The sequence below is a fragment of the Cololabis saira genome, chromosome 6 (assembly GCF_033807715.1).
Source record: "Cololabis saira isolate AMF1-May2022 chromosome 6, fColSai1.1, whole genome shotgun sequence".
Classification (NCBI taxonomy): Eukaryota; Metazoa; Chordata; class Actinopteri; order Beloniformes; family Belonidae; genus Cololabis; species Cololabis saira.
In genome coordinates, this window is record NC_084592.1 from 13,525,154 (window position 1) to 13,549,180 (window position 24,027).

General features: G+C 41.4%; 2 protein-coding genes across 3 annotated transcripts in view; both read right to left on the reverse strand.

Moving 5' to 3' along the window:
- The window catches only part of tbx15 (T-box transcription factor 15), a 47,747-nt gene extending 38,653 nt beyond the window's left edge, over window positions 1–9,094 (reverse strand). Inside the window, exons 1-2 of the mRNA XM_061723314.1 lie at window positions 8,580–9,094; window positions 1,983–2,187 (exon numbers count right to left, since the gene is read on the reverse strand). Of these exons, the coding sequence (XP_061579298.1) occupies window positions 1,983–2,187; window positions 8,580–8,766 (392 nt within the window). The 5' untranslated portion in view covers window positions 8,767–9,094. The remainder of the gene's footprint in view (window positions 1–1,982; window positions 2,188–8,579) is intronic.
- Window positions 9,095–15,196: 6,102 nt separating this feature from the next.
- Window positions 15,197–24,027, reverse strand: part of wars2 (tryptophanyl tRNA synthetase 2, mitochondrial) — a 40,570-nt gene continuing 31,739 nt past the window's right edge. For both annotated transcript variants that reach the window (XM_061724406.1, XM_061724407.1), the window contains exons 4-6: window positions 23,037–23,119; window positions 19,780–19,898; window positions 15,197–16,375 (exon numbers count right to left, since the gene is read on the reverse strand). In XM_061724406.1, coding sequence (XP_061580390.1) covers window positions 15,927–16,375; window positions 19,780–19,898; window positions 23,037–23,119 — 651 coding nt within the window. In that variant the 3' untranslated portion in view covers window positions 15,197–15,926. The remainder of the gene's footprint in view (window positions 16,376–19,779; window positions 19,899–23,036; window positions 23,120–24,027) is intronic.

Consider the following 24,027-nt stretch of genomic DNA (forward strand, 5'->3'; position numbering starts at 1 on the left):
GTTTGCTTCATAAAGTGTGAAATCTGCAACCTTGTATACCGAGAATATTTTTAATCAAATTGTATCACCCCTTTTTATTATTATTATTATTATTATTATTATTATTGTTATCATTATTATTATTATTATTATTGTTATCATTATTATTATTATTATTATTATTATTATTATTATTGACCTTATTTTTATTATTATTATTTTTATTAAATATCACAGTCCTTGGGAAAGAAGAAAAACTGAAATGCAATTATGATATATTTTATGTTCGAAAGTCTGGGTCGTAAACTCATGTAACCCTGAAAATGACACTAGGAAACCCAACTCTCATATGTAAGTGTACTAAAGGAAGAAAACCCGTCCTGAGGAGGTGGACTTTTCCACTCGATCCTCCGTTTTTTCACTTCAAACAGCGCGTTTTTCCCTTTTCATTTAAAGCTCGTAAATCCGGGCCTGCCTAATGAGAAAAGAGGGCTGTTTTTCTTGCTTCCTTTCTCCGCCGGATTTATGGCCTTATTATGAGCGCGCCGTGAAAAGTGCGCGCCGCGACGCTCGTGTCCGCCTCCACTCTGCATCAGCGCACCCTGATTGTTCCGCATTTATGGCCCGATTACTAATTTAAACCCAATTCATAAAAGCGGCCGAGGGTAGTCCATAACGAGCGTCTCAGGCCGAGGTCTGAGGGGTGAAGGGGAAACACGTCTGCTCGCATTCGACTTCTAAAATCCGCTTTTCAAAGTTTGGAAAGGGGCAGAAAATCAGAGTTTGAATAAAATATAGAGAGAATAATAATTCTACTCCACCGTATGTAACCTATGGTTCCCCTGTCTAATTAGTGCTGCAGATGTGTTTGCAGAAATACACCCTGGGCCTCCGCCAGCGCCAAAACAACCAAATGAATCATCAGAAGATTGCAACTCCAACACCCACGGAGGCAAACGCAGAACAGACGCCTCCTGATCTCCGCCAATCACACGTCGTAGCGGGGTGTTTGTCATGGTAACCAGCTGATTGACAGCTCCAGTGACCTTTCAGGGTGCAGGATTGTTCAACGCCACTCCGTAAACGTCGTTCTCTTCTATGCTGAACTCATTTATCAAATAGACGCTTATACAAAAATAAATGCAGTTAATACATCAGACAAACTAACATTTTGCTCCCACTAGGGGAGTTTTTACCTGCCATTGTTTATGTTATGTTTATGTAATAATTGCTCGGGGGTCATGTTCTAGGTCTCTGGAAAGCACCTCTGTTGTATTAGACACTATATAAATAAAATCGAATTGAATTGAAAAAAAATTGAATTAGAAAAGTATTCTGAACTTATTGCGCCAGATCTACATGCATGTGGAAAGTGAGAGGGGACTTTTGCCGCCTCTGAAAGAAGGCATGGATAAATATATCTGATTAATGATAGATTCAAATATGTATTTATTTATTTTCTCATTTTTGCAGCTAAAATTCACAAGGAAGCACGTTTAAACAGCAAAACCCGGCATTTTTTTTTTTTTTTTTTTTTTACATTTTCTTTCACTGTAGTCACAGGAATGTCCCCATTACACCAGTCTCGCCCTGCTTCCTGCAGTCTAGATGACCTGTATCAGGTTTTGTAGGCATTAGCCGTGAAGCGACGTGTGGGAGAAATATTGGTGAAAGTGTGCGGCTGCGCGCATGCACGGCTGCGGGGAAAGGTCCTTCCTGCAGGATCCGCAGGTCAACTTCTGTTCCAGGTCCGGGTTGCAGGAATATGTGCCCGAGAGAGCATGAAAAACCCCGAGCGGGTTAGAGAGATTAATTAGAAGCAGCTCCCGCTGCAGCCCGACATGACCCGCAGCGCCATGCAGGCCAGAGCTGCAGGAGCGGCCGCATGTGCGACGCATTAACACCCTGCAAAATAGAGCCCGGGGCTGCGTGTGCGTGCGTGGACGCGCCCGTTTCTGTAAGGAAAGCTATAGAAATGGGATAGACGTGAGTGAGGCGCTCACCTCCCCGCCTTGGTGATGATCATCTCCGTGCCGATGTCGTGGAAGCGCTTCCACAGGTCCGCGCACTGCAGCTCCACCTGGATGTCCTCCATGGAGGCCGGAGGGGCCGCGTCAGGGCCCGGGGCCAGGTCTGCAGGGGAGCCGAAGGAGCACGACGTCCTCTCAGCCAGACCCTCTCCGTCCGAGCCTGGGCTCGCCTCGGAGTCTGGAGGGAAAATGAGGAACATGATGAGAGCGCTGCGCTGAAACAGTGGAATTAATGCGCTTTCGGGGCTTTTACGCAGGAAAGTTGGCGCGCTGAGAGCGCAGCGGTTTTCCCCGCTGACTCCACACCTGCCGTTTGCAGCTTGGAGAGCAGCGGCCGAGCTTGGCCCGCTGGCTCATCTCGTCACGGGGCTCTGGGCTGATGTCAAAAGCAGAATAAATGCTGCGTAAAACCTTTGAAATGCGACGAATGAGATTATTCAATGCTAAATTGGGCTTCACGATGAAGAATCCCGGTGGGAAACGTTCGTTCGGCAAATGAAATTTCCCATCAGGGATCCTTCTGGGCCCCAGTTTAACAGAGTGGCCATTCAAAGTCATCAAAAGGGGCAATGTTAGAGTGAATAAAACCTTCCATCCTGAACCCAATCCAGACCTGCCGAAGAGGTTCCCATCTATCGACCAGGATTACCTCAGTCTCCTTTCATTTACCTCATGTATTATTGCCAAGCTGCACCCTGATAGAGCAGGCTGCAGTATGATGGGCACCAAACAAGCTTATCCCAACTAAAAACTCTGTATGACTTTTAAAATTAGGCCACTTTGCTTGTAGAATTGTAGATATATTTTCACAGTTATATTTAATCTCCCAAAACATCAATATTAGAATGTATTTTAACCATGAAGGGAAATTACACCAGATTCTAAATCCAAGCAACACTTTCTAAAGTTAATATTCACTTCCACTCCAAGAGGAATGCAAATTTCCCAACCAAGGATTTCTGAGCTTGACTCTGCAATGCTTCCTAACACATGTGTGATATTATTTAAATATCAAATGGAAACCTTTTGGGGTTAGATATCAAAACGCATCATCGCTTTTCCAGCTGGGATGTCAAATCTTTATTGCTCAACACCCAGATTTAAAAAAAAAAAAAAAAAAAAAAAGAAATCCTCGCAAGATCACCACAAATTGGCTCTCGTTTCACTTTTCTCAGAAATACTTTGCAAATGAACACCAACGCCACCAAAAACCCACCCAGGAAAATCAAAACAGATCTAATAATGTATTATTTATCGAGGGCTCTGACATGAAGAGGTTGGCTGTGCGCGCTGAGGGGGCACGGAAATACGGTTATGCAAATGCGGAGCGGCGGAGATGGAGCGCGTCCCGGCGCACGGCGGCCGAGCCAAGCTGGAACCGGGAGGAGAGGAGGGAGATGGGGATGGGAGACGAGGGGTAATGAGGGACGTAACGACTACAGGGAGAAAGGATGAGTGTTTCCACTCTCTCTCTCTCTCTCCCTCTCTCCCTCCCTCTCCCTCTCTCTCTTAGAGATATTTCCATTGTTACTGCGGCCATGAAAGCTGTCACACCTGATCAGTCTCCCTCTGACACTCAGCTGGCCCCTCACACTTTATAAACACATACTGATGGATGAAAGAAGAACACTAAATTGTCATAAATGTCATGTGAATTAAATGCACAATAAAATAATATACTTTTTTGACATATTATTCTAAGGTTCAATGAACACTTAAAATATGGAAAGCAATGTTTTGCCTATTTTTTTCTACAGTGGTGAGTAAACTCGCAGTGAAAGTATTCAGATAGCCATTACTAAATTGCAGGAATAAAATCTAGCCACTATAATTAGAGTGCTATTAGATGCATTATGCCCCGTACTATCAATTGTATTATTTTGCCTAATTTTCTTGTCATCGAGTTTGAGTTTCCTCCCTGAGGAAGACCCAACGCTTTAATAATTTCAGGCTGTAACCAAACTGCTGTGTGATAGGTTATCAAACATCCATGGGTCAGTGGCATCTAGACACAGTGAGGGCTTTCTGCTGATCAAAATTTGATTTGATCATCAAATCCACAGAAATAATATTAAATAAAATAAATAATGAAGACAATTTTGACCTGTATCTCAAAGAGATCTAAAGAGATCTAAAATAACCTAATACGGTTGAGGGTCTAATGATTACCCAAATTAATTTCCTTTTCTGACAGGATCATATACAATATAGTTGGTATCCAAACTGAAATATTTGTGGAAAATTAGCAGCAAATTCACTTTGAAAAACTACACTGGGGGTTCATAACAGCTATAGTGTTTGTTGCTGTGTGAACTAGTATTCATGGTGCGCGCATTCCAGACAAAGTGATCTGATTAAATGGACTAATTAGTAGAAGGCTATGCAGGCAGAGAAGGAACCTGTTGACTCCGCCGGCAGCCTTGTCATCAGGCTGAAGGACCTGTCGTCTGACACTCAGCAACCACGCACAAACACAAACACACAAAGAGAGAGGGCTCAAACTCAGCGCAGGTCACCAGAGACGGGAGAAGATGTATCTGCTTCAGCAACCTCTCATCTGCCGTAGCTCACTACGATAGTTCCTCTCCAGTGTCTCTCAGCATCTACTGCTATGCTTTGTTTCTTCTTTCTAAGTCAGCACTTTCATTTGAAGCCGAACAGACGCTTATTGATGAGCAGAAAAGCGCCTGCTCAGCAGAACGGGCCTGCATCTGCTGTGGTTGGCCCCACACGCACGCACCCACACACGCACCCGGGGGCCTGTATCTTGTGGTTATGGTTCCTGATCAGCTCATGCCAGCTCTCATCTAAATAACAGAGACATGTTTATATCTGCCCCCCAAAAGGCCTGTATGTTCAGCTCGGGGTTCTGCTCCAAACTAGTCTCAGTTCTGCCATGCTTACGTCATCGGAGAGAAATTGACCATTTTTCTTGAAAATAAATTAGTTGTTGGGGTTTTTTCAAAGTGTTTTTTATTTAATGTATTTTTTTAAACAAATAATTACAAAAAGCCTTCAATTTGGGAGTTAGGTAATTTTTTACATCTCTGGGGAAGGATATTTGGTATTGAAAAACATGAAATCCCACACACACATTTAGCATTGGCCTGATTAGTTGAAGGCGCAGAGGGAGTGTTTTATTCCACTGAAAACACTCCCGACACATACAACTTGTCATCTGCTGATCCACGAGTAACTTTGAGAGTCTCCATTTCTTTGATAACCTGATTATGTTTAATATTTCAAAAACAGCCAGACAACCCAGACAATGCTTTGATCTGCAGAGCTTCGATAAAAAATGAGTGAAATGATTGTGAACATTAGAGCACACCGCACTGTGCAAATGTCCGTAGCACCGTCGTTTTATAAACGTGTTAATGGCATCAGTATTTTATTTGTAGTTTCTTTGATAATATCAGAAAATAAAGTATCTAGGCTTTCTTATAGTCTAAAATAAAAATAGAGTCCCGAAAAATATCGTTAAATTCATATTGCAAACATGGAATAGGGCACTCTCCTCAAAAATAATGTTCTGGGTTTGTTTCTGAAGGAGTTTCTAATATTATCACAGTATTTTCTGTTTGTGCTTCATTAAAGAGACTGGATAATAAATACGGATGGCTGTTAAAGCTTTCATAAAGCAACTAGGGGAGCCTAGACTTTTGCACTGAACTGTGTAAACGCAAAATATCATCTGTTGTAAAGCCGGCACAGGGTACAACTTGAGTAAGAAACATGTAAATGTCGTGCAAAAATGGACAGATCGGTTATTTGATGATAATCTAAGCCATTTGGCTTCCACAAATATCCTCGTATTTTATTTAACTGTCTGAATTTTGTCTCAAAATACATTTCTGAAGTGAACGATGGCAGTTTGGCCACGAATGCATGCGTAAACAAAGCGCACTTTAGCGCTCTTTTTTAATTATTATTTATTTATTTATTTATTTCCTAATATATTTGTTCCCATTTTGCTTCTATTGATACATAAAAAAAGAATTGAAAGTAACTGCCCATAGTGAGCACCTGTCTCTCTGCTGATGGAGACTCAGGCCGGAGGCGCAGATACATCTCTGCCGGCTCAGACTGACACACTGACAGACTGGCTGTGCGAAGAATGGATGAAGTGTTCAGATTAGTGCACAAACATTGTTTGTATATCATTAAGAAAGTACAATCAGACATATTAATAACAGATGCAAAATGTGATTTACTGGTGTTGTGCGTAAAGGTCAAACCTTTGAAAATGAATTAAACTCGCCCTTAATCCTGTTTACTTGTTTTTACTGAGAAATTATAGGGATGTGCATGTCGTAGGAGTTTTGTGAGGTCTCACTTAACGACCTTTTTCTGTGCTAACTGGGCTCCTGAGCCCTTCCAGGTAGACTGTTAAAAATGCGCGCTTGCTCCAGAGCCTGTGCGCCGCTCAGCCCCGGCCTTGTATTTGAGGCTAGTAAACGTGTTATACGAGCAGCCGGCCCCCAGCCTCGTTGGGAGCAGAGTGAAAATAAAACCGGCCCGTTTAGGATTCCTAAACCACATCATTTAACCACAGAGGCCCGCTGTTCTCTGCTCTCATCGGTCAGATGCGTCAGCGCGGAGGCGCAGGGCCCCTGCAGGACACGGACGCGCCAGGGACCCGCAGGAGCCGCGATGGACTAATGAGAAGCACCGATAAAAGCTAAAAGAAGAAAAGAGGCCCCGTCTGACATGACTCAATTGTTTAATCAAGTCTGAAGGTTAATGTTCCTTAATTATTTTCATCCTCAGAAAACACAGAAACAGGCTGCTCCTAATTAACGTTTAGTTCCACCTCCCTCATTTGCATTTAAACACATTGCAGACCCTTTTGCACAACAACAACGACTTTAACAAGGGGATCCCTGACTGCGTTTTCCCTACTCTTTCTTTCCTAAAAGCCCTGAAGCACTCTACCTTTTTTAAAGTTTGATTTAACCTACCAAAATGAACTTTTACGCAGGTTCGGAGCTGAGAGCCGCTGCGTAAAGGCGCTGCGTAAAGGCGCTGCGTAGCGGCGCTGTGCCCCGGAGGTCAAACTGCAGCACTCAGCGGCTCCGGCTCGACTTGAAACCAAGTGAGCAGCGAGCAGAGGAGGGAAAACTTCACCCTCCGCTTTCCTCCTCATTTCTACACATGAGCTCCGACGTAAATATGGCGCAGAGTAGTAAATAATATTCTCCAAGGTAGAGTAAACATTCGCCGGTTAGAATGGGCTTCATAGATAAAGGTAATCCACGTCTATATTTTTCTCAAAAATATGATTCAATTTAACTGATTATATTTATTTTATTTCTACAATTAGGGCAGTTAAATATACTTAGCATGTATACCTGAATGGGAAAAATAACATGATGAATTACGTGTTTAAACTTGAAGTAAAGTCACTCGAGGCCTTGAATACGTTTTGAGCGACGCAGGAGGTTTATTTTTGTCTGGTTAATTCATGTCCAAACACTGGACTCGACAGGAATTTACCATGAAAGAGCAGGCAACAGGGATATTTAATTAATCCTGAAAATATAGATTTGCACCGTGAAAAATATTAATAATATCGATGATAATTATGATAATAATAAGAACAAGTCATGTAACAATGTGTTAAAATACAATTAAAGGTTAATATGCAATTAACTGAGAAATGAAAATTACAATAACATGTTTTAGGTGTTCGCCTAGAAACTATAAAATATAAATATAAAATCCCTGTTGCACTTTGGTTCTTAAGAATTTAAGTATAAAGTTATTTTAATAATTCGTTTTGATTGTTACTAATTTCACTGAGCTTTGGTGACGTAAATAGGTAATTTTCTTTTTTGCAAAGGCTAATACATTTCCCTCAAATTGTTTTGTCATTTTTACCTCACGTGCCATCGGAGCGGCTTCATACCTGCGGGAAATACTCGATGTTCTTCCTGGCCTCCATTAGATACTTTTATTTGGAGTTGGAAAACTAATCAGAGTAATTTGAGCAGTGGACAATATAATTGTAGTTATTTAAGGTGGATGTTTTATGCGACTAAAGTAGATTTTATGAATGTGTTTATTCGTTAGTGTACTTTGGTGCAGAAAGCGGAGGCCTCTCTCTCCGCGGGTCAGATTCATGGGACACATTTACGCTTGTAGCGCGTCTGGAGCCTCGTATGTGTCGCTGTATGTCCACCAGTCCGCCGCCAGAACCCGCGGCTCCGGCCTGGAATCCGGCTCATTTAAGAAGGGAAATGACACATTTTGCGTCATATTCCCTGAAAGTCGAAACCAAGATTCAAAACACATGCGCGCATCGCGTTTGTAAAAACTACATCTGCAAATGTAAGAATGCTTCTCCACTGAGTGGCACCAAAACAAAAACGCGTAAATCAACCAACTCCCCCAAAGCTTTAAAAGCTGACACGGCTCCAGACTCCCGGGCGGAATGTGGAGGGCTGTGCGTCCGAGTTGCGAAATGATTGGAGTGATTGGACACGGAGCCGTGTTTTTCCCCGGGAGTGTGTGTGTTGTGTGAGGGGGATCCAGACGTGTGCGCGGCGGTGTGCGTGTCTGCGCACTGACCCGGGTCCATGTCCAGGCAGTGCGCCGCGTCCTCTCCGTCCGCGGCCAGGCTCTCCATGGACAGCTCCAGCTCCTTCTCCTCCCAGCCCCGCAGCTTCCTCTTCTTGTTAGAGCCGATCAGGGCTTCCACGGAAAACGCGTGGGCTCTCGAGCTCAGAGCTGCGGCAGATCGCCTCCGCTCACTCATTTCTCTGAGATCCAACCCGAAGGGGGGGACGCGGCGAAAAACCCACTCCGTCCGTCCAAACGCAAGTCAAAGCAAAAACAATCAAAAAAAGAGAAGAAAAAAAATGAGAGAGAGGAGAAAAAAGAAAAAACCGCACACGTCAGTGTTTACAGCAAGGGCGCAAACTCGCCAAGTGTCCAAAGTAATCCCAACAGTGACTAGCAGCGTCCGGCCGTGCGTGTGAGGGCAGACTGCGCCATCCCGCCGCGGTGAGTCCTGCCTGAGTTGGATGCGGTCTGCCGCTTACGCCTCTCCGGCCCTTTTCTCCCCGTCTCTCTGTTTCTCTTTGTGTTCTTCTAACTTGTCTCTGATTGATACTCACTTCTGGGGGATTTTTTTTTCAGGCGCAGGGGGGGCGGTTCTCCCTTCCTGTCAAAGGCGCGCACCCAATGGGAAGTGAGGAGAGGGAGCTAAACAAAGTGTTTTGTCCAATGGCAGCAGTGAGGGAGAAGCGGACTCGGGAAGAGGATCCATCAGACAGACAGACAGACAGACAGACAGCAGCCTAATGAAGGGACTCCATCATGAACCCAATTGAAACCAACAGGCTGCTTAATAAGTTAGAGGTAGATATCTCTGAAAATAGACTCTCTAAAACGGACTTTTACAATAAAATGTAATTTTAGGTTCCATGCTGTATTTATTAACTTCAGCATCGCCTCCCTGCGTAAAACGCAGCCCTGCAGGCATCACCCCGGTCCTGGTGGATCATCAGGTGCAGGTTTGGGAGCCGAGGCCGCTGCGAGGCCTCCCCCTGGTCGTATTTCTGATGTTTTCTTTACTTTTACTATTCACTAGTCACGGAACAGATAAGGAGACAGAGGAGGGCCGCGGCGGGACAGGTGGGGACATCTCGGGACTGCGCGCTGGGATTAAAAAAGAAAAGAAAAAAAAGGAGCGCCCATATTTATTTATTTAATAATTTACAGCTCGACTTTTTATTATTATTATTATTATTATTATTATTATTATTATTATTATTATTATTATTATTATTATTATTATTATTATTATTATTATTATTATTATTATTATTTAGTGAGTCCAGTTGCAAATACATTTTATGCAGGGATGATTTATAAGGAGAACATTTCAACTGTGATGTAATTTACTGGATCTTAATTATTTTTTTTTTACCAAGAGTTAGTTTATCTAATTTTATCTAAACTTTCATCAGTTAATTGTCTATTATATAATAATTTAGTGAGCAGTCATTCATTGCATTTAAATGTTTTCTAAACAAATTTCTCGTCTGCAGAAACTGTGTCAAAACGAGGCTTAAGTGATATAGCCTATCCCCTGCCAATTATTCATTTGATAATTTCGATAAATTATTATTAAATTAAGACAACATGTCTAAAATGTGATTTTTCGAAATAGTACATTGCAGATCAAACCATCTGCAGCTGTGTGCCGGTACATTTCTGGAAATTAGAAAAAAAACAAACAAGGACGGTCAAAGTTAAATGAAATAACAGAAATACAACAAATAAATAAACAAATAAATAATAAAAGCAGGACAGAAATGCAGCTGTTATTTTGCAGGGAGAAAAGAGGGGAAAAGGCGCTTTAAGAATGTGCTGAGCGCTTTGCGCGTGAGTGCAGGTCTGGCCATCAGGTGCGAGGCCGAGCAGAGACTGGTCTGCTGGAGGGAGGAATAATCCTCAGAAACATCTCAGGAGGGATGAGGGAAGAGAAGGAGGGGATGGTCGTGATTGGGAAGGAAAATATCTGCGGGGAAAGGCCTACGGCTCCAACAGAGAGGGAGGATAGATAGATAGATAGATAGATAGATAGATAGATAGATAGATAGATAGATAGATAGATAGATAGATAGATAGATAGATAGATAGATAGATAGATAGATAGATAGATAGATAGATAGATAGATAGATAGATAGATAGATAGATAGATAGATAGATAGATAGATAGATATCCTGCGTACTGTGTGTGTGTGTGTGTGTGTGTGTGTGTTGGGGGGAAAGGTGGAGCTGCAGAGGAAAGTCATTAAACACCAGCAGTAAAAACTAAAAGCAACTGTTTGCTGTATGGATCCCCGAGCCCAGTCCGCATCTGATCTCTCCCAAATTGAGGCAATAAGGGAACTCCTGTCCTGGACGAATAGTTTCTGTTCAACCATCTCCGGGAGCCTTTGGTTTCTCGTGACTCGTTTTTCTTTTTACCAAACACTCCGTATTGAGTGAATAGCGTTTGTGTTTTTATAAATCTGCACAGTTGACCAGATTTTTTAAATTATTATTATTATTATTATTATTATTATTATTATTATTATTATTATTATTATTATTATTATTGTTATTATTCACTTCAATAAATAAGACATTAAATTCGAGCTCTGCAGATATTTATCTTGCCAATATTTAATAAGTATCCTACAACAAAATCATTTGACTGGTCTGGATGAAACCCGCAAAAAGCGTATCATTGAAGGTGACAGCTGCTGTTGGGTCGTTTCAGCTCTGCAGGCTGGAGGTCTGAAGGCTGCCGGCTGGATATCTGCAGGCTGCAGAGCCAGGAGGACTGCAGGCTGCAGGCTGGATCTTTGCAGGTTGGATCTCTGCAGGCTGCAGGCTGCAGAGCTGCAGGAGGACTGCAGGCTGCAGGCTGGATCTTTGCAGGCTGTGCTGGAGGCTGAAGGTCTGCAGGCGGGAGCGAAGGCCTTTAAAACGCTCCACAGACGCGTGGAGAGCAGCAGATGCTGAAGAAAATCAACACCAGTAAACCTTTCGAGATGAAGCCAAATTCACCTGCCGCTAATTCTTCACCTATGACTTTCATGGGTAGATTATAGTCGCAATGACGCACGAGATAAGGAGGCGTTATTGTTTTACGCAACATGCCAAAGAGTTTGAGAGTCGGCCGACAAAACAAACTGATGACAAAAACACACAAGTCAAAGGAGGAGGCAGTCTGGCTGATAGAGCTGAAGGAGGAGACTGGAATATTTTCCCCTTTATTTACCTTTGTTTGTTTAGTTTTTTACTGCTTTTGGGGTATATTCGTTGTAAAAGGTGCAGGTCTATGATAATGAACCATAAAGGTTTATTGTAAAGGGTCGTAAAAGCGCACGACAGGAAGACAAAGGAGGAACACGATCTTGAACAAGCCCAGATGCTGAGCTCATCCAGCTTTGAGATATTGTATATGAACCAATAACCCCAGGCGCGAAAATCTCATCTAGACCGCATCACAACCACCGAGTCGTATTTTTCGTAACAGCTAAATGAAGGCCTGGTTGAATGCATATAAAAATGTAAATTATAAAAAAGCAGAGGCGCTCTTTCTGCTCTGAAGCTAAATAACCGAGGTGATTTAAATACTCCATTCTCTTTATAAATATAGGAGAGAAACGAAATCTGTGACCATGCTTCTCCCTCCCCTCCATCCTAAATCCAGGTCTAAATGTCAGCCCTTTGATGGCGACCCTGAGCAAGGACCGGCCATCACGACCTCTGTGTTGGGATAAAAACATTCTGCTTTATCTGTAGGAAATATCTGTACATATTACAATGAAACAAAACAAAACAGAAAGGTCATAAAGCGCTTTCGTGCCGCGGTGTGGTGCGCCATGGCAGGATGGAAACGTAGCCAGTCAGGTGATTATTGTCCTACTAAAACGTAGATGTGACATAACACGCACACATATACTATTCCAGTTTTTTTTAGCTGGGTGAAGCGGGAGAAGCTTAAGAGGCTTTAGGTTTACTAGTTTCCTACCCGGCTCGCTGCGTGCGCCGTCTAACATCAACAACAGTAAAACGTCTCCATTTTACATGCATTTCTTTTCTCAGGGGACTGTTGCTGTTTTCGTGAAACACCCTCTCCTTTTAACGCGATCTATTTAAAAGGGACCTTTTTTAACGACTGTGCGACTCTAAAGTTTTTATACCTGTGCGTAAAACGGCTGAGTTGCGTCCACGCCTTTACGCGAGCGCAGCTCGCGGCCACTTCGCTCCTGTTCAGAAGAAACGCGTTATTTGTCGAAATCCCGAGATTCTGAAAGGTCGCAGTGATTTACAACCTCCTGCCCTCATATTACTATTTATATTTATACTATTTCCATCAGATGTTTATGCCAGCAGGAAAAAGGAACATGCGGGATTTAAAATAAGGATCCGTAGGTGTAGAGATGGAAAAACTAAAACGCAGTCAGTTTTATGTATGTATGTATGTGTATATATATATATATATATATATATATATATATATATATATATATATATATATATATATATATATATATTTTACATACACACACATACATATATATATTTTTTTATATACACACACACATATGTATTTTACACACACACACACACACATATATATGTATTTTACACACACACACACGTATAGCCCACATATACTCATATATATATATATATATATATATATATATATATATATATATATGTGTGTGTGTGTGTGTGTGTGTGTGTGTGTGTGTGTGTGTGTGTGTGTGTGTGTGTGTGTGTGTTCTGCAGGTCCCAGCGCACGACATCCCTGCAGAATTATTCCAAGACGAGATGTTAGAGAAGTCAGAGAGCAGAAGTCGGATGGATTGTTAGGAGGACGGGAAAATGAAGGGATGATGAATGGATGCAGGGACGAGAGGGATGGAGGGGCAGAAAAATAACCTCGAGGGGGAAAAGGAGAAAGAATCAGAGGGAAAAGAACGGCTGAGGGAAGAAGGATATACTGTAAATGGAAAAGCAGAGAGACAGGGGTGAAAGAACAAACATAAAAGAGGGAAAACATGGCACGTGTGAAAAGAGAAGGGAGAGGTGATGGATGACAAGAGACAAATTAAACATATTTATGTGGATGATTATGAGGGAGGGTAGTGAGAGAGAGCAGCTGCATCCGTCTCCTACAGAACATCTTTAAAGAGAACAAGTAAACGCCAGAGGAAGAGCCTGTTTGATTTTACATTTACACGTCATATATTCAGCGTGTGCCCGCTCATAATACACATCCAAAAAAAGTCAAACTAATTTAGAAGACTTAGATAAATAAACCCAACATATTTTTTTCAAAGGAAAATCTTAACTGTGAAACAAACAAATGACACGTGTCAGTTAAACATCCATTTCTACTTTTGAAATCAAGTGTTTACTCGCAGGAACCATCAACAGTGTGCTAATGTTGCTTCATAGGAGCAGCATTAAACACGAGGGATAGGACTGCTATTCACCTGATGACCCCTTCACTCATGTTCAGCGGTTCATGTTTGCATGATCCGTTCAGTTATTCATCTCTTGCATTCTGGTTAACCTCCAGTGGAAAACACTTTGAGATGCACTTAGATTTGGAAGTTTATCGTAAATGACGGCGAGTTAACTGATGCAGCAGTGAAAACTGACCACAGGGAGATAAAAACATTCCAAAAATGAGCACAAAATATGCAGATGGCCATCAAATATTCAGCCATGATCCGCTTTACAGAACCACTCTGGTCACTCTTGAAACTGACATTTTGAGAGAAAATGAAGAAACTACCAAAGAAACGTGAATCCAGGAATTTGTGATCCTTGAAGAGCTTTTTCATTTTAAAAAGAAGGATGAAAAAAAAACTTACAGGAAGGAAGGGTGGCAGTGTTTGACACTTTGAGAGACCATTTAGACTTGAGTGTGTCCAAACTCCATGCCAGAAGCATAAGCCCGCAGCAGATTCTTATAAAGGACAAATGTGTAATCCATTCTTCAGAAAATACCCACGGACATCTTTAGAGCAGCGATGATAGTAGAGGCTATAAACAGAAACAGCTATGCATAGTCAGCTCAATGGCTGTTCTGGAGACGCTGCAGGAGAACGGAGCATTAGAGCAAGTATTTCAATGTTGATGCGATTCCTCGACACAACATGAACGTCATGTCTTATGACCAAATATACATCAGTCGCATTTAAAACAGCTTTCAGTCCTCTTCCTGTAAACTTGCCATGTGTGGACTGATGCGTTTCTTGACCAACTATTTCTTTTCCCTCATTTTATTTTTCATTCTGGATTTAGAGTTGATCCCTTGAGTTTTATTTTTGTGTAGATTGTTAATCCAAATATGAAGTTATCTAATTTCTCTCCGTCTCCTTCAGTCTTAATCCCATATTCAGAAACATTGTTCCTCAGTATTCTGGATAAAAGTGTCTGCTAAATGACCAAACCATGATCTTTATATGCTAATGACTGACTAACGGAGTGCCTGCACACTTCTTTAAAAAAAAAAAAATACCTGCAGTCTCCTGCAGCTATATTAAAACCATACATGAGCGCGTAAATGAGAACCATACATACTTAATAAATCTGGCAAAAACAACACATGCACATCTGGGTTTATGCATACACATGGCTGCAATTATAAACATGGCCAGAGGAGAGGGTTTGTTTGTTTTTCTTATTAACCTTCACTTACTTTAGATAGGTTTAGTAGCACAAAAAAACTTAGTTAGGTGTAGGAAAATATCATGGCTTACTCTGGAAATGATCCTCGTTAGTCTACTGTTTATTAAAAATCCACAGTCTCTGGATTAACTCTGAAAAGCAGACTGTGGAAGATGTGACAGAAATCTCACTCAAAAGTCAAAATGAGTTTCAATTTCTTTCCTGATGCTGCACATGACTGTTGAACCTCAATAAAGATTTCATTTAAATAATTTCTTCGTTGTGTTTTTCAGATGTTTTTATTAGCTTGGCTGGAAAAAACATGGAGGGAAATAAAAATGATGAAATAATCTGCTATAAAGAATATCAAAAGGATGCCTTTTGTAGTATTTTGAAAGAAAACATACAACAGCATTTAGAGAAACATAAATAAACTAAGTGCATACAGGACAGAAGGCCAGCGCATCGACAGACGCAGCTTCTTCATTCATGGCAAAGGGACAAATGTAGGTGACCTGCGGTTTCAGTCTGAACCACATCACTCTGCAGCCCAGTCGCTTCCATGTTGCTTTCAACACATTTTCTTATTGAATGAGGTAAACCCCAGAATAACCTAAGAGAGAACAGTCACTGGAATAAAACTTCACATTAGCAGCAGTTAAATACGCAGCTTTAATGTCCTGCGGTATGAAAGTGACGTTATTTTCCAGCCGTGCTGCCACTCAGCAGAAGCCCACTCTGTGCCGGACCTGAGCGAGCACAGGTGCGGCCAACTCCCGGGCCTTCAGCGTCCCCTCCGCCAGCAGCCTCTCCAGGTGAGCGGGGTCCGACCTCAGCCGCTCGATCTCCTCTCTGATGGGGGTCAGCCTCTGGATCACGGCCTCGCTCACGAGTCCCTTGTAGGCGGCCGTGTCCAGCCCCCGGGCCGCCGCCACGGCCTCCTCCACGCTCACCGCCGCCACGGCGGCGTGGATCGTCACCAGGTTGGACACGCCCGGCCGCGTCTCGGGGTCAAAGGTCACCTCGGAGGTGAAGTCCGTGACGGCGCGGCGGATCTTGAGGGCGATGTCTTCGGGAGAGTCGGTGATGGTGATGGTAGCCATCTTTTGAGAGTCGGATTTGGACATTTTGGCCGAGGGGTCACGCAGGGATTTCACCTTTCTTGTAGAACCTGTGGAAGAAAAAAGATGGACGGATTTAGAAGCCCACCCAAATAATCAGGAAAGGTGTGGGTAAGAAAAAAAGCCAAGGATGAGTGGAGGAAAACGTCTCCCTTTTATAAAACTCATATGTAAGCCTGAGAAACAAAGATGTTGGTCTGGGTTCAGAAGAGAAGAAAATACAGATTAAATGATGTGTATTAGCCCACATCTGAATCTATTAATGTTTAATGTTCATTAAACATTAATTATTAATGTTCAACTCTAGTGTCTTTATTCAGAATAACCAATCAAACGGTAAATGGTAGATATGAAGTTCTGAATCAAGTCAAATAAGTACAAACCTTCCTTTCACACTGATCTCACCAAACAAAAACAAGATATTTCACCAAAAAACAACATTAATAACTGAAATCATTCAGTTCCTCTTCTTTTATTAGAAGCGTGGGGAGTACTATCAAAACTGAAAGCAATATTGTTTTAAGAAACCTCAATATATTGATAAAATATTTGTCCTTTATCTTTGATTTTGCTGACTGGACATTAATCCTTAAAACTCAGAGCATTGAGGCCGTCAATATCGGATTGAACTTTTCCAAGAAGAAGAAGAACTTTTCGTCAATAAAGTATGTCAGTTCAAAGTTCCGACCTCATTTTTATGAACAAAAAACTGTCATTTTGTGAGCTCTATGCAATAATTGCTACTTTTTGTTATAACAAATGAATGAACAAATGAAAGCAGGTAAATCCTAGTGACGCCCTGATGTCACTGCATGTGGTCCAAACCTTTAAATATGACACTTTTTAATATATATATATATATATATATATATATATATATATATATATATATATATATATATAGCTCTGCATGATTTCATATCCAGTCAGGTAAAGAGAGAGAAAACCTGGAAATAAAATAAAAATAAAAATCATACAGTCTTCTGAAAAAACAGTCTTTTTCTAGGTCTTAAAATTAGACAAAGTCACAGCCTCAGGTGAAATAAATAAATTAGGTCTTCTTCAGCATTTGCTGTGAGGCAGTTGGGCGCCTCAGATCTGACTAGAATAATTTGATAAACAGAGTTTAAAGTGAACCCAATAATTGCTAGGTGCCCAGGGGCTGTTTCTCCATAACAAGCCGTCACCATCATCATCATCATCATCATCATCATCCCTCCACGAACGTGCTTAATACAGTGGGTACAGGAGTTGTGAAGATGCACATTATGGCCAAACATCATCTGCAACTGTGACATTGTTCCAGAAGTATTGTAATTTCTTAATTTTTGCTAGTTTTGTTTTGAGAAACCAGAGGCTGCATCCCAACAAACAAAACACTTGCAAATAGGCACTTGCTCACTATTTTTCTAATTGTTTTAACATTTAACTGAAGCCCGGAGAAGCTCACATGTAGTTCCTGGTTTCTTTATAGTTTCTCTGAGTGTTGATCTGATCATCAAGAAACGGACCTTCGACTGTAAACCAAGTTGCTCTAAGGACAAATCTGAATCCAAATCTACAAAAAGCTACTGAATCATGGGATGTATGTGGTCTTTTGGACAATGCTGCTAAGCTGTTTGGTTTATTTCTTCTAACTAATGACACAACGTTATATATTATCTCTTACTATCTTAAATCGGGTCCAATGTCCTGCAATTGTATTTTTTCCTCCTCGTCTCAGATTATTTCCCCCATTCAAAAGGAAAAGAACCTGTTCCTTCAATCCATGACGACACAGATGATCAGCTGTCAGTGTAAGTGGGTACAATGACACCACCGATACTGTGCACAGATGAAGGGAGAGTGCAGTCCGTTCTGGCGGCCTGGTGTGTGCACATGTGAGAGCACCCTGGTGCGCGGCAGACGCATCGCAGTGTGAGGTGACGAGCAGACTCTGGGAGCCAGGATCTCTTTTACTTTTTCCCATTTATCATTGGCATCCTTCCGTCATCTTGCCAAGCTCCATATGAGCCATCCATATGTGTCCCGTTTATCTCTATGGAGACATCTTTATTTAAAGGGAATTAAAAGCCTTTGACTTTCAAAGGGAAAGTGGTTACTCACAGCTCTGCCGAGCGATAGAGGACAAACGGAGATGTGATCCAGCAGTCGGAGCCCAACGTAGCTGGACTGTTGGCTGATTATACGGGCGTGTGCACTCACGCACACACACACACTCACGCACACACACACACACACACGCACTTCCAAAGTCATGTTGAGGACATCCTCTCTAACCTCACATCCCTCCATTATCCCGATACAAGTGAAGGCAAATATCTCTTTAATCAAAGCTTCCTTGCACACATGACTGAGTCCATCTTGCGCTTTTATCATTGTTACAATTGAGGAGAATCAAACTGGGAGGTGGGCGGGATCAGCGAGCATGTTGGCCATGTGTGCACTAGATGAGAGGACATCTTTGAGAGCACACAGAAATCACTGAAAATAAAACATTCAAGTATTGTCATTAAATATTTATTTGTCTTTCGTTTAATTTTCATCTGTTGATTGAAAAAAAAAAGTGCAACGTGTTAACAACTACAGTACTACTAGTACAGTAGTACTACAGTAACTGTCAGACTGAGTAAGCCTTTATTTTGGTTTTTGTGAACATTATTTGGTTAATTATGAGGTTCTCCATCAGGTGAAATGTTCCTTAAATGTTTATCAATCTTGTCATCCTGTGATTGTCAGTAAGGACCCGGCAATAATCATCATTTCAAACACAAAAACACTTTCACATTCAAACATTTTACAGTCATTTGAGGAATATCTGCAGCAGGGACGGCGCAGTGTGATAACGGCTGCATAGCACATACAAGGATTTGTACTTTGGTACATGTATGTGCAGATTACATGCTGAAGGTATCTTGGTGCAAATAGAAGCCAAGCAACTCTTGCCTTTATTTTTTTCAAGCCACTTTTAGCCCATGACTTTTAGCCACTTTTAGCGGTGTGACTTTTTTTTCCTTATGTGATTTTATAGCGACAGGGCAAATTAGCCAACTGGCATACTATATATGTATATATATATATATATATATATATATATATATATATATATTTATTTTAATATATATATATATATATATATATATATATATATATATATATATATATATATATATATATATAAATAAAAAAAATCAGAACGGTTTGAGGTTTTCAAAAATCTTGTTAAAAAGGATCAAATACTGCATTTACGCAGGCATTTTTCTTCCTTCCTGTTTTAATGCAACAAAAAAAAAAATTTAAATACAGCAGTGAACTGGAGATGTAGATTTATAGGATGGATCATTTAAAACTAAGCTGATATAAATTAATGTCTTAGGTAGGAAAAGAAACCCCCGGCCTGAGAAAGGTCATGTGTTTCAGGCTCCGTGCTCGTGTCGTGGTGCATCGTTCTTACTCAGCAGCGCTCGTGGCTCCGGGAACAGATCTCCGTAGTGGTGGTTGAAGATGCGGGCCAGATCCTGAGCCAGCTCCAGGTGCTGGACCTGGTCCTCTCCGACGGGGACGTGCGTGGACCTGACGGAGACGAGCGCCGATGCGCGCCACGGCAGCACGGGAGGGGAGAGACACAGTGAGATGTGAGCACAAATTGGAGACACTCGGCGTCACAGCTGGAGGCCCCCTCAGCGTCTGCTCTGCGACTTTGTCACTCAGGAGGAAGTGAGCCATTAATTTTCCTCTTTAACAAACTCTGGACAGCTTTACTTTACGATCTCACTCAGGAAAGTTGTCGTATTTGTTGTTGTTGTATGACTCTTCAAACAGAAACAGCTGAATCAATAACTTAAAAGAGCAGCTAGGAAAAACTGGGCTTCAATAATCCGCCAACAAGTACAAAAAGCAAAAAACAATCCAGAATATAAACTCCAGATTATATATTAAAATTTTATTAGCTTCAGAAAGAGTTGCTTTGAAGTCTTTTCGATGAGCATAAAAGTACATAAAACCATATTTTCTTTAGGTCTTTGAAAGTCGGCTTTGCTTTTATTTGGAGATACGATCCGTTTGGTTTCTGCCTCCAATTCACACATTAAAGGACAGCAACACTTTAATACGTCAGAATATCCAAGATTCCTCCATCCAACAGAAATATCTCATTCTTTTGAAGACATTTGGGTCCCTGTGACAGCAGCAGCACCGTGAAACCCTGAGATAATTCTAACTATCCTCCAGCTCGCCCACCAACAGCCCACCGGGATGCATTTGTTTGTTCATCTATTTGTCAAATACGTGAACTGTCTCTTTAAGTTTTCTCCGGCGGGTTACACAGCTGGGAATATTTGCTCGTTGACGCCAAACTAACGACGTGTCGGCCATATTTCCAGCCGCTCGGGCTTCTCTCCAATGAGAATATTGCAGAAGAGTCACGATCGCAGCACGTTTGTGATTAAATCAAGTTGATGGAAACATGTTGTATGGATTTACGCATTAGTGTCCAGCAGACTTCAATATTAGTGCTATTATGTATTTCTTCATTATGTGTGTGGAGGTGACAATGATACAATGTATTGCAAAAACACCAAAAATAACGTTCAGGGTAATTTTAATAATACAGGCTTTAAAAAGCTAAATGAAGCAGGTCAGAACTGCAATCGGACACGCACAAATAAAAAAGAAATTAAATGATTACAAAACCGTTGACGTTTACAACCGATCCAGCTCTGAGTGAGCGGCACATCCGCTGCAGAAACTCCGCGAGATGAAACACAGACCACGGTTATTAGTTGTGACTTGAAATTTGAAATGAATCTGCTTGTGAGCACAGGCTGGTCCCACATGTTTGTGCATCCCAACAATAAAGAAGCCCGCTAACCCGCTTCCAGCGAGGATGCTCCCACCTTCATCTGCAGTAAACAAGACGCTCAACACTATGACCTCAAATCACCGCCGCAGCAGGATGGAAGGACGGAGTGGTGGAGGACGCTCACAGAGGGATCGGATTTGAAAATGTTAAAATAAAAACATCTAAATCATGATAACTATTTCTGTTAAGAGGCTGAACATTCAGAGTTTGTAAAACAAGTTGTTTTGCAATTATTTTTTTTTAGATTAAGTACAGGGACCAACTGCAATCTGCTCTTGACAAGCTCTCCTCTAAAGGAGACTACCTAGAAAATCAGTCTTGTAGACTCCCTACAACTTTCAAAGATTACTTCCAGACTAACTCTCAAGTTCATGATTATAATACTAGACAATCTGACTTTAATGGAGAACTGACTAAGAGTGGTACGGCTGAAGGGAGGATGAATATTGTCAGAGGTTCTTTATTATGGAACTCACACATAACTATTGCTAACTCCTCATCTTCTCTCTGCCATTTCAAACGTAGATTGAGGGCCAGCCTCTTAAATAAACCCTTTTCACACGATCTCTAAGATGTAGCTTTGTGCGCATGCTCGGGAGTATGCGTATGCGCACGCACCCACACACGCACATTGCAATCATTTATTTGTAAATTTGATGGTGTATTTGTATGTATTTAGCTATTTATTTACTTTTCTTTTTTTCCTCTCTCTTCATGTGCTGCTTTTGTAAAGTTTGATTACCTTGTTTACTTATTATTTGTATTTATCTCTGGTGAGAATCCTTCATAAGCCCACCTTGGGTTTCTTTTTTCTCACCTGCACTGCACTAATTATTGTATTATCACTATTTTTTTGTATTCTTTTTAATATGTGCACATAAAAAAACTAAAAACTAAACTAAGGGACAAAATGATGTCCTCACAAACTAAATATCTACCATCAACTGAATGATCAGTGGAAATGTGTCGTCTTCAAACAGATCTAAACGTCTGTTATTGGATCTGTTCCAGCAGCATCATCTTCTTTCCAAATGCAGATTTGTGATTCACTACTGGAAATATATTTCACCTAAACATCTACCGTCCACGGCTGTCTCTCTCTATCCCACAGAGACGTGGATTTCTTCTGTTTTCCTCTGTTTTCTTCTGTTTTCTTAGTTGATGATGTTTGTTGTTTTGGATGTAAATCCCTCTTCCATCACGAGGTTCAGTCACAAACATTAATCTCCCTTCTGCCCATTTGTTTTTAATTTTCTTTTGCTCTTTTGCTCTTTTTCTCTTGACGAAATGCTGTTTTGAGTATTCTTCTGTAACATTTGAACCTCTTCCTTGATCTACGTCTGTGTTTCCATTTTATAGCCGCTATTTTATTTGTGCCGTCTCAAAATTTAAGATACAGCTGAAGGAGCTTTGTAACCATTTGTTTGGAGGGACGGCTCCCTAGTTTAAACCCTGCTTCCCCTCAGTTAACCAGGTCTTTAAGGTTTGTAGGGACACTGTTTTAACGGAAAACTTATTTGCATATTTAGATTTGTCTGGGTTTTATTCTCTTTTTTTAGAAGTTATAATTAATGCTATTCCATTATTTTCCCTCCACTTGATTTGCAGAAACCAGCTCCCCCTAATTATACAACTAATGTTTAACAAAGTTTGGGTGTTCTGCTGTTAATCAAGTCAAAATCTAAATAGTTTCATTCATAATGGTTATTTTCTTTTTTCTACAAAATATAAAACAACATAATGAACTTCGTCCAATAGTGACTCCATATTTGTTTTGCAGGAGGTTTTAGGAAACAGCATTTTAACTGCCTGGAACATAAGCATTAAACACACGTGAAGGTAAATCTCACTTGTAAAGGAGAATATCGGCAGCCTGAAGGACGGGATACGTGTAGAGGCCGACGCTGCCTTCGCTCTTCTGCTTGCTCTTCATCTGAAGGAAAAGATGAGACGCGAGAAGAAAAATGAGGGGGGGGAGGAAAAGAAGAAAGAACAAAAATAAAAGCAGGGAAAAAGAAGGCGGCGATTACTTCTTTTTTTCCCCTCTCTCGCTTACTAACAGCCATTTTCACTTTTACAAGCCATCGACTCTCAGATAAACAGGTCACGGCTGAGTTCAGGTGATGTTTTTCCACCATGTTTGAGATGAACTCATCTGTCGGATAAACAACGGTGTCTTCTCCGGAGCAGCAGGGCAGCGCCGGCTCCCCTGCTCCCTCTCCAGATGTTCGACAACCGTGCAAGCCCTGGGAAATGACTGTAATTACACCACTCCGACACTCAACTAAGCGGTAAAACAGACAATAGGGATGATGGGAAATGATGGAAAGAATGGATTATTTTAATTTGAGGCTGTAAAGCTAAAGTCAGAGACGTGGCAATAATTAAATCAGCATGAATGTGGACTTGTTAAAAAGCTACGAGGAAATCCCCCTTTGAACCAACAGAACCCCAATAACACGCACAGATGTGTCATCCCCGACATAGGAAACTACCTTCGGACTGCAGTGGGTTTTAGTGGGAGGTGCACGCACGCACCGTTGAACCCTTGAACTCAACTCCATTTAATTACATAAGCAATGATGTAATTAGACAGCCCAGTTTATGACGGGGGGCAGAAAAAGAAAACAAAGTGACCACATCGAGTTCACAGCTTCCAAGTTGGGCTCAGCCTCCTTTTACTATGCTCGATTTAAAACAGTATTTGCATTTTCGGAATCTATAAAATCTAAAAACAAAAACGTTTTCTATCCATGTGTCTTCCAAACGCGGGGGCGTGATTTAAACCGTCTGACGGCGGTGAACTTTGAACTTCTACCTCCACTGTGGAGCTTTAGTCTC